The sequence below is a fragment of the Octopus sinensis genome, linkage group LG24 (genome assembly GCF_006345805.1).
Source record: "Octopus sinensis linkage group LG24, ASM634580v1, whole genome shotgun sequence".
Lineage (NCBI taxonomy): Eukaryota > Metazoa > Mollusca > Cephalopoda > Octopoda > Octopodidae > Octopus > Octopus sinensis.
In genome coordinates, this window is record NC_043020.1 from 2293000 (window position 1) to 2310499 (window position 17500).

The window sequence follows — 17500 nt, forward strand, 5'->3', positions numbered from 1 at the left end:
CACTTCCACGCACATATATATATACATCTGTTCATGTTTATCCTGTTATACATCCATGGATTTACCTGAAGCTATAATTATGTGCATCAACTGCAATAAATCTGCATAAAACCTGTGCATTTAACAACTTTGAATTCATTATTCCAAAGTATTTACTGAGCACTTTAAAAGTCCATCAATGCATCCACCAAAACACCACCACCACCACACCCTACCATCACCACCACCACCACCACCACCACCACACCCTACCATCACCACCACCACCATCACCACCACAACACCCTACCACCACCACCACCACCACCACCACCACCGCCACAACTCTAATCACTATGAACATCACCACCACCATGACCACAACCACTACTATTACTACCCACCGCTACTATCACCACCACCATCATCACTACTGCCACTATGAGCACTACCACCATCATCACCATCGCTGCCGCCACTACCAACACACTGCACCACCCCAAATCATCACTACACTGGCTATTAATGCTGTGATTATAACATCATAACATCTACCATTATCCACTGCTTATACCATCACCTATACCACCCTTCCCACACCGCCGCCGCCGCCGCCGCCGCCACCGCCACCGCCACCGCCACCGCCACCACCACCACTACTACTGCTGCTGCTCAGCATTTACATCAAAGCCAACATTATTACCTACTTCCCCTCCTAATATCATACCATCAATACCATTCCAACCACTGCAATTCTCACTACCATCAGGAACAGGAATGGCTGTCTGGTTGAGATGCTGGCTTTGCAATCACCTGTTCTGTGGGTGAACTTGATGGAGGGAAACTGTGTGGAAGCCTGTCATGTGTGTGTATATTACTCTTTACTCTTTTACTTGTTTCAGTCATTTGACTGTGGCCATGCTGGAGTACCGCCTTTAGTCGAGCAAATCGACCCCAGGACTTAGTCTTTGTAAGCCTAGTACTTATTCGATCGGTCTCTTTTGCCAAACCGCTAAGTTACGGGGACGTAAACACACCAACATTGGGTGTCAAGCGATGTTGGTGAGACAAACACAGACACACACATATATATATATATACATATATACGACAGGCTTCTTTCAGTTTCCATCTACCAAATCCACTCACAAGGCTTTGGTTGGCCCAAAGCTATAGTAGAAGACACTTGCCCAAAGTGCCATGCAGTGGGACTGAACCTGGAACCATGTGGTTGGTAAGCAAGCTACTTACCACACAGCCACTACTGCACATACCCATTTTTCCATCTTCAGTCACATTGTCGTTTACATTAATGTATTTGGATATGAAATGTAACCAAGTTAGAACTAGCTAAAATTTCAACAGAAAATCTGTAGAGATTGCCTTAACATGTGATTTAATAGCACTGCTAACACAGGAAGACACAGTATTTATAGCACTGCTAACACAGGAAAAGACAGCATTGACTTACAAGCCATTTAATATACCTTGCAGTGTATTATGGTTACATAACAAAATATGGTGTCCCTAAAAGTCATTCTCAAAATATAAAGGTAAACTCACTGTGATTCTGTAATCTGTCACTCGTCCACCACTGCCCTCACTGATGGAGGGAGGGTCTTCCAATATTGACCGGCATATCGAGAGGGTGTGGATGAAGATTTCACCTCCATGACTGGCCAACATATGAGATATGACCTTTGTACCTGACTTTCGTGGTTGTTCTAACATCACAGCACGCCCTGAAATAAAAGAGACGATACAGAGTACAGATGGTAAAAAGAGCATAACCGATGGTTAAAAAAAGCATAACCGATGGTTAAAAAGTGCATAACCGATGGTAAAAATAAGAGTGACTGAACAAAGGAAGATTAAAGTGTGTATGTGTATATGTGTATACATGACAAATATTCTAGACATGGGTGTTGCCTGTGGCAGGGCAGACCTGGACCGTACTGTAGACACATATTGTGTGGGAAAATTATAATGTCATACCTGTAATCATGAAAAAAGGAGGAACAGGATGAAACTTAAAAGCATAATGAAAAAAGAGAGGAGAAAAAAAATTAATGAAAATTTTTTAAAAACTTAAAATAACTGAACGATACAACAAAGGACACATATACACATATATATGCATATAGATTTATATATGTCTAAATACATATATTCACACACACATACATACATACATACATACATACACATATATACACAAACAATAACATATCTGTGTATATATGTGTACACATATAAATTTACATACTTATATTAATATGCAATTTTTTATAATGTACGTAAGGATGTGTGTGTGTATGTGTGTGTGTATGTGTGTGTGCATGTGTAAATATATATATATATATATATATACACACATACACACATATATACACACTGATGTACATGTGAATGGATGTTTGCAGATGTATGCATGCACATCTGTGTGTGTATTTGTGTGTGAGTGATAGTGTGTACGATGTGTATAGATGTATGTGTGTATGTACATATCTGTGTACACATACATACACAAACACACAGTTTGAAGAACATGTTATGTATGTATTTATATGTCTGTGAATCTACATAAGCATGTGGTCTTGTATGTAGTGTGTGTGTGTGTATGTGTGTGTGTGTGTGTGTGTGTGCTGTGTACAGGTGGACATATGTGTGCAGTGTCGCTTTATCATTTCATATTTTTATTTTTCAATAGGAAAAGATTTAATATAAGTTTTTCTCTTTCCTCTTTTCATTCATTTTTTTCCTTCGTTTCATTCTAATTTTTACATTCCCAACTTATTTCATTCCAAGACATGAAGTTTTCTTCATTATTTCAATTTCTCTAAATAACAGTTTTTCACAGCAATTCTTTATAAATACTGCCCAATTTGTTCTGCCAGAGGAAACATATTTTTATCTTTATTTTTTATCTTTTACTTGTTTCAGTCACTGGATTGTGGCCTTGCTGGAGCAATGCCTTGGAAGGCTTCGTAAAACAAATCAACCCCAGTACTTTTTTCAAGTCTTTACGACTTTACTGAATGTAGACTGGATGATGGTACTCTATACACATTTGTCTTTTTCTCTATCCAAAGACATCTGGAATTTAAAAGGCAACAACATACTGCAACTATAAAATGGGAAATAATAAACTATGCAATGTCATACATAAAGGGTTCTTAAATCTGCCCTTTACGTACTAGAGAAAATTTCTACGTAACCACACAAAACACACAAGAGAAATGAAATCTTGTCAGGCTGCAGACACCAAAACACATTTATCTTTAAGAAATGGTTTTAATGCCTAACAGGATAAGAAACTATACATCAAGATCACATACACACACGTCTATATGACAAAAAACTTTCTCCTCAGATTAAAAAGAAGTAGTTAATGATTGCTAAATGTTGAGATATAATTAATATGATGTTGTGTGTGTATGTGTGTGTGTGTAAACAAATTTAGAATCCCTGTGAATACTGTTTTGAAAATAAATATGAATTATAATTTGTCTCTAAATAAATTTATCTTTCTTTAGTAATTAAACCCATGTTTGGGATACAGCTTATCCCAAAGACAAATGTTTGCCAAATAAAATCTTGTTATCTTTCAGGTAATAACAAAATTTTCATTTGGGATTTAAAATCTAAGCAAATATCAAACATTGAATTATCAACACAGGTGCTCTGATGAGGGGCCGTAGTTTAATGGTTAGGCTGTTACACTCACAGGAGTAAGAGTGTGAGTTTAACCTTTGATGACAGAGGGTTGAGATATGTGGTGCATTGCTGTACTCGAGAAGACCTGCCCACCACAACAGAATTGAGATCCTAAAACCAAGGTGCCATGTAAAAAGCACTGGTGCTGGTGATGATGATGATGTGATGACGACGATGATGATGGTGATGATGATGAAGCCAATTATAACAACAATGATGATAACGATAATGATGATGATGGTGGTGGTGGTGAGGAGGAGGAGGAAGAAGAGGAGGAGGGGAGAAGGAGGGCTTTGATCAACTGAGGCTACAGTAAAAGACAGTTATCCAAGATGCCATGCAGAGGAACTGAACCCAGAAACTCATGATTACAGAGTAAATGTCTTAACCATTCAGTCATACTGCACCCAACCCCTGCATATAAACCACACACACACACACACACACACACACACACACTACTCATAAGGCATTAGTTGGCTTAGGGCTATGGTAGAAGACTCTTGCGTGAGGGGCCATGCAGTGGGATTGAACACAGAACCATATGGCTTAGAGACACACCCATGCTTTCTCACACAAACACACACACACACACACACATGCGTACACACACACACTCAGCCTATCTCATAAACTACTGCAAATAAACAGACATACATTCTTACACACTGCAACCCACATGAGAGTCCACACACGACTTCCCCATCCATTGCTGAAATCCCAACGTCCCCAGCCTACAACCTGAAAATAGATTGGACAAACCTTGGATTGATCTATTGAGCTCGTTAATGTCAACAACAATGTAATTGCGAACAAGGTAATTACAAGACAATCAAATAAGACAAACACACACACACACATGTACAAATAGAAGCACGTATACACACAAATGGACAAAGATATGCACATATGCATATGTACAGGCACACATACATCAGCATCATTTAACATCCGTTTTCCATGCTGGCATGGATATATATATACACACATACATATATTGTACTCACACACACCTAAATACATAGATACATAGACAAATGTATATGCATACACACACATGCACACACCACATGCATATATACAAACATGCACATATCACATCATCGGCGTTTAACGTCTGCTTTCCATGCTGGCATGGGTTGGACGGTTTCCCTGAGGATGGCAAGTCAGATGGTTACACCAGGCAAAGGTTTCTACAGCTTGATAGCCTTCCTAACGCCAACCAGCTGTAGAAACCTTGCTAGATCAGATTGGGGTCTGGCCAGTTCTTGCCATGGGGCCTGGTGCAGCCTCCTGGCCAGTCCTCAGTCAAACCATCCAACCCATGCCAGCATGGAAAGCAAACGTTAAACAATGATAATGATGACATATATACAAACACACAGGTGCTTACATAAATAGATGCATGCAAATAAGTACTTACACACACACACACACGAGATGCATTGGTATGTCTCTCAATATTGGGTGAGAATACAAAAAGCTACACAAAACTATACAAGATTTTGCGATAAATAAATAAATATACAGATCATCATTGATAATACCTATTTTACTTTTTGCGAGACTTAATTAATTTACAGATGTAAAATTGTCTTAATGCTCTTTCGGTGTTACAAAATGTTTGCATGGGACAACCTTCATGGCAAGGTTTTTTTAGCCTCACTGCTAATTACATTATAATTGGCGGGGTTCTTTCTGGTTATGTTTTGGCTATGTTATCGAACAGCAGATGGAGCATTATAGGTAAGGTCCACAAATACAGAAGATGGGGCAGTTAACATGATCCCTGCATCACTGGAAAAACTAAACATCATAACATCAACAGCGAACATTTTAAACATTAGGAAAGAAACTTTCTACCACAAAATTTCAAGTATGAGACCCCTTCCCCCATCTGCTTGGCCACCCCTCCAATCTGGATAAGTTGTTCTCTGGACATTAATTATATGCCTTATGTGAACACTATACATAAATTACACATGCCTCCCCCCCCATCATAAACTTATGCAGGATTCCATCATTTCACAGATATATGTTAATTCATGACATCAATGTGACAGCATACTTATGAATTCACAACCCAATGTATTTACACGTACATGTGTATTTATACTTATATTAATAAATTTGGATATGTACAAGCTTTGTCACATAAAATGATTACAGAATTAATCCATTACAAAGATCACAGAGTTAACACAAAGGTGACAACAATTAAAATATTCCCTATAAGTCACCTCCCATGATCTGTATATTTATTTATCCCAAAAATGCCATACAGTCTCGTGTAATTTTGGGCATTCTCAACGAAGATGGAGGCACATGTCAGTGTTCTACTGGGACAGGTTTCATAATCGTTGAGAGATTTCTCTCTGCACAAAACCATTGGTAGCCTTCTTAACCCCCAAATAAAGAATCTTCATCCACCAGTTTGGTGCTAAGCACTGATTCTCATTGTTCAATATCTATGTGTGTGTGTGTGTGTATATATATATATATATATATATATATATTATATATATATATCGTGACGTATTTTTGCCATTTCAATATGGCTAACCCCTAAGGGTGGATGCTACTGTAGTTTTTAGCCCCAGGAGGACACACTCCTCCAGCTGGCCATATGGCTAACCTTAGGGGTTAGCCATATTGAAATGGCAAAAATACGTCACGATGTGTTACCGCTACTGTATATAACTCACTTTGATATTTATCATTATATATATATATATATATATTATATATATATACATACATATATATATATAATTATATGCACACACACACACACACACACACACATGCAGTGCATGTTACAGATCCTCTCCTCATCCTCTCCGTGCCCCTCCCCCACACACACTCACAGATCGAAAGATCAATGACATTCTTTGGCAGTAAACTGGTGTTAACAGGGAATGGTGGGGGCGGGGCAGGCGTGAAGCGGGAGACACTACGTAAATCAGCATTTCTCACTACTTCCACCACAACCACCACCACCACAATCATAACCATCAACCCCCATCACCATCATCATCATCATCATCACCATCATCACCATCATCATCATCACCATCATCAGCAGCAGCATCATCACCATCATCATCATCATCACCATCATCATCATCACCATCATCAGCAGCAGCATCATTACTGTTACCACCACCACCATCACCATCATCATCATCATTATCATCATCATCATCATCATCATCAAGGCCAGTACCACAACTACCACCGCAATCACCACCACCACTACTACTGCTACTACCACCACCACCATCACAATCACAATCATTATTACAACCACCACCAGACCATCATCAACATCATCATCATCATCATCAAGGCCAACACCTCAGAAAACTTAAATCACCATCATCCTTAACCCTCGCCACCCCTGCACACCATCTACCATCTATATAACCATCACTACCACTAAACCTACCACAACCATCATGACCACCATCAATGCCAACACCTCAACCATCCTAATGCCACCATCCCCACCACTGCCACTCCTCCTCCCCCTACTACTGCTACTACTACTACAACTACTACTACTACTGCATATAAACCACTACAACCAACACATAAACACCTCCGGTGCAAACACCATCGGCACAACCGCTCAGTCCCCCATCAGCAGAATACAAACACCACCGCCGCGACCACCACTACCACCACCACCAATACCATGTTTACACCCACCACCACCTCAAACACCAAAACAGCCACAACCAGCATGCCGTCACCACCACCACCAACAACAACAACAACAACCACCACCACCACCATTGTCTTCCTTTCTGTCCACCAATACTAATATCAATATCAATTCTTTATATTGATTTCAAAAATGTAAAATAACACATCCATACGCATACATACAGAGAGATGCAGATAACATACATTTGCACACACACACACATACAACATGTGTATAACACACACACACACACACATGCAGTGCATGTTACAGATCCTCTCCTCATCCTCTCCGTGCCCCTCCCCCACACACACTCACAGATCGAAAGATCAATGACATTCTTTGGCAGTAAACTGGTGTTAACAGGGAATGGTGGGGGCGGGGCAGGCGTGAGCGGGAGACACTACGTAAATCAGCATTTCTCACTACTTCCACCACAACCACCACCACCACAATCATAACCATCAACCCCCATCACCATCATCATCATCATCATCACCATCATCACCATCATCATCATCACCATCATCAGCAGCAGCATCATCACCATCATCATCATCATCATCACCATCATCATCATCACCATCATCAGCAGCAGCATCATTACTGTTACCACCACCACCATCACCATCATCATCATCACATCATCATCATCATCATCATCATCAAGGCCAGTACCACAACTACCACCGCAATCACCACCACCACTACTACTGCTACTACCACCACCACCATCACACAATCACAATCATTATTACAACCACCACCAGACCATCATCAACATCATCATCATCATCATCAAGGCCAACACCTCAGAAAACTTAAATCACCATCATCCTTAACCCTCGCCACCCCTGCACACCATCTACCATCTATATACCATCACTACCACTAAACCTACCACAACCATCATGACCACCATCAATGCCAACACCTCAACCATCCTAATGCCACCATCCCCACCACTGCCACTCCTCCTCCCCCTACTACTGCTACTACTACTACAACTACTACTACTACTGCATATAAACCACTACAACCAACACATAAACACCTCCGGTGCAAACACCATCGGCACAACCGCTCAGTCCCCCATCAGCAGAATACAAACACCACCGCCGCGACCACCACTACCACCACCACCAATACCATGTTTACACCCACCACCACCTCAAACACCAAAACAGCCACAACCAGCATGCCGTCACCACCACCACCAACAACAACAACAACAACCACCACCACCACCATTGTCTTCCTTTCTGTCCACCAATACTAATATCAATATCAATTCTTTATATTGATTTCAAAAATGTAAAATAACACATCCATACGCATACATACAGAGAGATGCAGATAACATACATTTGCACACACACACACATACAACATGTGTATACACACACACACACACACACATGCTATGTGTATACAGACACACACACATAATAAGTCTGTGTGCATGCTTATGTGTATGTGTCTGTATACACATTGCATGTGTGTGTATACACATTGTATGTGTGTGTGTGTGTGTGCAAATGTGTAAATACACACACAAACATGCACATGTATATGCACACACATACCTATACACATATATATATGCACACACTCACACACACATGGCAGTGTAGATGTACGTATGTATGTAACTTACACGTATGTTACATATCTGTTTGCATGTACACACACACACACAGACAGGCACACACACACAGACAGGCACACACACACCACACACACAAATACAAATACAAACAGAGAGAGACAAGACCATAAGGAAACAAGCATCAGATGTATGTTGAATGCAGAAAGAGAGCAAGGCGGAGAGCAAACAGCCAACAGCGAAGAGCAAACAGCAGAGTGAAGTGTTGACGAGGATCAATGCCAAAGCGAAAAGGCAGAGGCCAAGAACACAAGAAACAATAGCGCTTCGTGTCTTTCAATTGTGCCAAAATAGAACACAAGAGAAACTCAAAGATATCTTATTAAAATCGAGGAGGCGGGGGGAGAGAAAGTGTGACGGTGAGTGCAGAAGAGAAGAGAAGTGTGTTCGGAGCAACGGAAGAATTAGAGCAAGGTTGAGGATTCTGAAGTTTATTGGAAAGTTTTGGTTGCTAAGGTGCGTCTCTGACTGGCACTTTGGCAATGTGGGTTGCTTGCCGTTTAACCCCCGGTCATTTATGGAGACATAACAGGGACTTATAATCAAAAGGTGACGCCAATGATAAACACCCGAGTCTTTTGTTGTTGTTTTTTTTTCTATTATCTTGGGTACATTGTGTTGTGCAATGTAACATTATTCCTTTCTGGAAAAGGTGGTACGAAGCTTGAGGGAGATTTTGCTGTTATTTCTAATAGGTCAAGGCTACATTATGAATTATCAACAGCAGAAAATAAAATTCACAACAGAAATAAGTAAAATGAAGGACATTATCAAAGGGCCATTTAAACTTCAAGTAGTCTGGATGGTTCCTTAAAACCGGGACATTGTTTACTGTGATACCATTTCTCTGAGAAAATGGTAGCACGAATCTTGAGAATGATTTGGCTGCTATTTCTAATAGGTATAGCAACTATATCAAGACTTTGTTACAATTATCTTTAGAGTGGAGGCACATGGCCTAGTGGTTAGAGCAGCGGTCGAGGGATCGCGGGTTCGAATCTCAGACCAGGTGATGTGTGTGTTTATGAGTGAAACACCTAAGCTCCATGCGGCTCCGGCAGAAGGTAGTGGCAAAACTTCTGCTGACTCTTTCGCCACAACTTTCTCTCTGCATCTTGCAGCTCACCTGCGATGGACCGGCGTCCTGTCCAGGTGGGGAACCTATACACCAAGAAGCCGGGAAACCGGCCCTTATGAGCCAGGCATGGCTCGAGAAGGAACAAACAACAACAAAAATTATCTTCAGCAAAGAATGAGTTCACAACAAAAATAAATAAACAAAAGCCAGAAATATATTACAGGTGTGGTGCAGAAGGAGGTCATCAGAAGATCATTTAACCATTTAGCATTAAAACTGACCATATCCGGCCAAAGTATTTTACTTGTTTTATGCTCAACATGACCAAATCTGGCCTTTCACACAGTTACCTCATTAACAGTTACCTCATCAAAATCTCAAAACTAGAAAATAATGTATGATTAATTCAAATCAATGTGAATAAATAAGCATTACATAGGACAGGATAAGGGTTTGCCCAATGTGCCACGCAGTGGGACTGAACCTGAAACCATGTGGTTGGGAAGCAAACTTCTTACCACACAGCCACACCTATGTAAGTATGTATGTGTATATACATATGGAGTGGGAAAGAGATGGGGGGTGGGGATTTCAAACAACACACAACAATATCAAAAACAACAACAGCATCACAACAACACTTCAGAGGAAATCAATACTTCCATATTCAAAACATTCATATTAGAATTATTGGAATATAATTTTCTAAGAAAATGCAGAAAAAATATAAATACAAATAAATAAAAATGGAGTGGGAGAGAGAGAGAGAGGGAGAGAGAGAAGCTGTAGTGCTTAGTCTGGTAAATAGCATTTTACACCACAGACACAAAAACTACACTACAGCAGTTTGACTTTTGAAGAAAAAAATTCTGTACGTGTATATATATACATACATATACATACATATATACATTACATATACATACATATATACATACATATATACATACATACATTATATATATATATAATCAATCATATATATATATATATATATATATATATATTATATATACATATATATATATATATATATATACATATATATGTATGTATGTATGTGTGTGTAATATATATATATATATATACATACATACTACATACATACATACATACATATATATGTATGTACATATATATATACATATATATACATGTGTGTATATATATGTATATATATACATGTGTTTGTGTATATCTCTATATGTGTATGTGTGTGTATGTATAAAAATACATATATGTTGTGTGTGTGTGTGTGTATAGATATATGCATGCATGTACATGTATACATGTATGTATGTATGTATGTACATATATGTATGTACATGTATGCATTTGTATGTTATTTCGGTTGTCAATTTAGAAGCAGTGTTTATTCCTAATAACAAATAAACGTTACTTTGAAATGAACAATTTTTGGCAACCAATGAAATTATTTAAGAAATTGGTCTACATGTTGCCTATTCACTGTGTGTTTAGGTGCATGGACGTCCATGTGTGTGTTCATGTAGAAGTGCAACACACTAGCACACTTGCCCTATATACACACCCAAGCACACACATAATAAATGTATATGTGTGTATAATATGTATGTATATATGTATGTATGTATATGCAGGCACATACATACATGAGTGTGTGTATGTTTATGCACATGTATATACATACACATACACACACACATATATATATATATATATTGGGAGAGAGAGAGAGTGTGTGTGTGAGGGAGAAAGGGACACAGATAGGTCCATATATACAAGTGTATATACATATATTTAAACGCATGTATACATGCATATATATATATATATATACACACACACACACACACACACACATACATACGTATATATATACACACACACACACACACACACATTTACATATGTATATACTCTCATACACACACACATTTACAGACTTATACACACACATGTATAATATAATATAAATGTATGAAAATATGACTTTTTAAAACAAAACATGAACAAAAAAAATGGATGCTAGATCACTTTCCTTTGTTGTTGCTGTTCTTATTGTTGAAGCTTTTTGTAGTTGTTGTGTCTGAGATATCGGTGATGATGGGGGGGGGGGGCATGATATTAGTGATTTAGTTTGAGCTTGTTTTTATTGTTTCTGTAGTGTTGTTCTTCCTCACTGTGGCTGCAATTTTTAGCATGTTGGACAAAATTCTTAGCAGCATTTATTTCGCCTGTCCCTTTACATTCTGGGTTCAAATTCTGCCAGGGTCAACTTTGCTCTACATCCTTTTGGTGGGGGTCAGTAAACTAAGTACCAGTTTGAACACTGGGGCTATTTAATTAATTTGGCCCCTCTCCTCAAACTGCTGGCCCTGTGCCAAACTTTGAAACCATTAATATTGTTGCTATTTCTAAAGTGGCAAACTGGCAGAATCATTAATTAGCTGGCAAAATGCTTAACAACATAGGCATAGGAGTGGCTGTGTGGTAAGTAGCTTGCTTACAAACCACATGGTTCTGGGTTCAGTCCCACTACGTGGCATCTTGGGCAGACGTTAAACGATGATGATGATGATGATGACCACCACCAACAACAACAATGACAAAGCTGACTTTCTCCAATATTAGATTTTGGGGGAGGGGATCAATCAATTACATCAACCCCAGTATGCAACTGGTACTTAATTTATTGACCCCAAAGGGATGAAAGGCAAAGTTGACCATGGCAGAATTTGGACTCAGAACATAAAGACAGACGAAATACCTATTTCTTTACTACCCACAAGGGGCTAGACACAGAGGGGACAAACAAGGACAGACAAATGGATTAAGTCGATTACATTGACCCCAGTGCATAACTGGTACTTAATTTATCGACCCCGAAAGGATGAAAGGCAAAGTCGACCTCGGCAGAATTTGAACTCAGAATATAAAGACAGATGAAATACCGCTAAGCATTTCACCCAGTGTGCTAACGATTCTGCCAGCTTGCCGCCTTAAAGGCCAAATAATAAACAAGAGACTATTATGACTACCTCATATATCAAGCAAAATTAATTAATTTATTTAATTAGTTTACAGATGCAGTGACAGCTAATTTCTGGAAGAGAACGAACTCCTGACAATGTACCTAATGCTCAGCTCACTCAACCTGATTTAGTTTCAAAGCCTAACAGCATCGGTAACTCTGAATACGATGTCACATTTGGCTTTGAATATAGAATTATTTGATTATTGGTGAAGGTTAATAAACAGAAACAGCATCGTCCAGTTGATCTCTCTTTGATTTTTTTTTGTTTTATCTTGCTCTCCATAACACACCTTTACAACCGCCTCGTTTATCTAGTAAATCTAATTAAGTTAGTTCATTAACCTATGGCTGTAGTGACAATTAAAATCTATGGGTGTATTCAAAAGTAATCCTTGGTGCTTACGGAAATATATTTACATGCATATACAGATGCACAGACAGACAGATAACAAAGAAATTATGAAACATACATAATATATATTGGGTTGTCCGGAAAGTTCTTGCCGATTTATAGCAGCTTACCTTTCGACTTATTTTAGAACATGATTGAGTCCATAAAATAGGATTTGACTACACCTCCATTTAGAGCACAGTTTAAACTTTCTTTTCGTGGAAGAAGGATTGTGTTCCTATAAACTGTGTTAATTCTGTAACCCTTTAAAATGGAAGTTTGCAACATAATATGGTGAGGACATCTATTCAGCTTTTTTTAGACGACTTACTATTCATTAATTGCAGCATTTGTTGCTGTAATAGTAATTGTTGTTGTTCTTGCTGTCTTCGCAACTCAAGCAAACCAGCCAACAAATCTTCCATAATTTTACAATTTTGTAGACTGTAAAATTTGCACAAAAACTTGTGAATTTGTTTAATCCTTGAGAGTTTGTTAATTCCTCATTGTCACTATTGTAATCCAATGTCAAACTGTTATAATGTCCACTCTGCTATAGCAGTGTAGTTAGTTAGACAAACAAGTAAGACACAACTATCTATGACCCTGACTGCTCGACATCACAGTATTTGTAATGACTAGCACATACCACTTGTCATGCGGGAGGGGCATTCTGTTATTACTATTATCCCCCATAACAATATATATATATATATATATATATATATATATATATATATATATATATATATATATCGATAGATAGATAGATAGATAGATAGATAGAACATATGTCCATGAGTCAGTATGAATACTTGTATGTATATCTGTATGTAGATATACATATGCATGTCATGTTCCTGCATGACAAGATGTTGCTCTTATATGAGATAATCAACACAACAATTCAGTATACTTCATGAAGAGATGTAAAGAGTTTATAGAGGCCAAGTATGCAAATATAGACATACAATACATTTAGATATACACACACACATGTATAGATTGATAGAGATAAATAAATATATATATATATGTATGTAAGTGTATGTATATTTACATATATAGATACATATATATATATATATGCATATATACATATATATACATGCATATATACAATATATACATATGCATATATACATATATATATATATATATATATATATATATATATATATATATATATATATATACATATATATACATACATACACATACATAAGTGCACACACAAAACATATATGTACATTATTTATACATACATGTATATACACACACACATATATATATATATTCACACACATAAATACTTCTGCATACAAATGAAATGGCACACAGAGATAAATACATAAAAACAAATGCACGCACAAACACACACCCATATGTACACATGCAAATACATACAGATACACACACACAGAAATGCATACATAAATAATATACACATTAAATACACACACATACACAAAGGCATTCAAACACAGTCTGACTGTCTCACAAGCACACACATGCACATGCAGATGTGTATACATATGCACACACACACACCTAAATTCACAAACACATATGGTAACACATACATGACTATACATAGACACACACAATCACACACACTCGTATGCAAATACATGTTCACAGTGTGTATTTCTCTTACTCTCTCTCTCTCTCTCTCTCTCTTTCTCTCTCTCACACACACTAATACACACAAGCATACACACACACTCACACACATAATCACATATACACACAGATATCAACACTCACATGCACAACATACAAAAACACATACATGCAAATACACATTCACACAGTACCTCACTCTCTCACACACACACCACACACCACAGAAAGAAAGAAACACACACACACCACTATATGTACAACACATACATACGCAATACATACACATACAATAAACTGAAACACAAACACACACCCACAAACTGAAACATGCAGAAAGAAACACACATTCACGTCTCCCTACCTCTCTCCCTAACCCTCTCCCTCTCACTTCCACACACACACACACACACACACACACACACACACACTCTGTACATGCATACACAGATGCAAATGAGCAAACATGTGCATACATACACGTGTATACACAACATGCACAACGACCATGAGTAGACACACACACACACACACACATTCATTCTCTCCTTCTCTCTCTCTCACACACACACACACACACACACACACACACAAAAATACACACACATATAATCATGCATACATAGATATATATATACAGGCACAAAAATACACATACATACACACACCATCAGACAGAGCAAAATACACCCACCCGCACACACATCACAAGCAGAAATACACCCACTCACAAATACACACATACATGTACACACACACACACATATATACACACCACACCTACATGTAAACACACACACAGACACACACTAAAGAGCAACAGAGATTTGTTTGTTTACTGATTTTGTGATTGTTTGTTTATTTATTTATTTATTTATTTAATGTTTACTACTTGTTTATGTTTTTTTTAAAAATATTTTATAATTTATTTATATATTTTTTTTGTTGTTGTTCTTTGCTTCAAGATTAAACATTTAACGAACGCCAAATGTTACGTTTGGTAACTGAGATGCTGCGAAAAGATGAAAGATGAGGCTCGGATACTTAACAGATGACAAAGTTTGATCTCGTCGTTGAAACAAGTAACATGATTATTATCGAGTGGTTATATGGTGGCGCCACCCAGTTAACCAGTGATTAAATGCTAATTATTTCTCGTTATTTAATCACATATGATTTAAACTATATATGAATAGAAAGAAAATTTTCAACACGTTTTTAAATAATGTTACTTCAAACGCTTTAACATTTTAAATTTGCTCAATGCAATTATTAGCAGTATCAATAAAGCCACAAAAATGAATGTCACTTATTTAAAACACTTCAAGTGTATAATTTCTTTTACAACGAAACAGAATGTAGAAATTAAATAAGAATGAGAACAAAATCATACAACACTAATATCTGGTCAGGTTCTTTGGAATTTTCTTAAATTAGAACAACATCTATGAAGCAATGGTTCCACAAGATTGCTGTTCATATTATTGGTAAGGTCTTCCCATAAGGCGGCAAGCTGGCAGAATCGTTAGCAGGCCAGGTGAAATGCTCAGCCGTATTTAGTCTGCCGTTACGTTCTGAGTTCAAATTCCGCCAAGGCCGACTTTGCCTTTCATCCTTTCGGGGTCAAATAAATAAGTACCAGTTATGCACTGGGGTCGATATAATCGACTTAATCTGTGTGTCTATCCTTGTTTGTCCCCTCTGTGTTTAGCCCCTTGTGGGTAGTAAAGAAATAGATATTTCGTCTGCCGCTATGTTCTGAGTTCAAATTCCGCTGAGGTCGACTTTGCCTTTCATCCTTTCGGGGTCGATTAAATAAGTACCAGTTACGCACTGGGGTCGATACAATCGACTTAATCCGTTTGTCTGTCTTTGTTTGTCCTCTCTGTGTTTAGCCCCTTGTGGGTAGTAAAGAAATAGGTATTTCGTCTGCCGCTACGTTCTGAGTTCAAATTCCGCCAAGGTCGACTTTGCCTTTCATCCTTTCTGGGTCGATTAAATAAGTACCAGTTACACACTAGGGTCGATATAATCAACTTAATCCGTGTGTCTGTCCTTGTTTGTCCACTCTGTGTTTAGCCACTTGTGGGCAATAAAGAAATAGGTAATGTCTTGCCATTTCTCAGTCATATATTTTATCTTTTATTAGGACTGCCGCCAAGCTGGAGCACCATCTTGAAAGTTCTAGCATTAACATTTTGGTTGAAAAGACTGGTATTTATTCTATCAGGCTCTTTTGATGAAGTGCTAAGTTATGACATCATAAACAAATCAACACTGCTTGTGAAGCGGTGATAGGGAATACATATAGATACACACAC

General features: G+C 38.0%; 1 protein-coding gene across 1 annotated transcript in view; it reads right to left on the reverse strand.

Moving 5' to 3' along the window:
* The window catches only part of LOC115224043 (integrator complex subunit 13), a 417069-nt gene that overhangs the window by 96366 nt on the left and 303203 nt on the right, over window positions 1–17500 (reverse strand). Inside the window, exon 10 of the mRNA XM_036513075.1 lies at window positions 1543–1721. Within this exon, the coding sequence (XP_036368968.1) occupies window positions 1543–1721 (179 nt within the window). The remainder of the gene's footprint in view (window positions 1–1542; window positions 1722–17500) is intronic.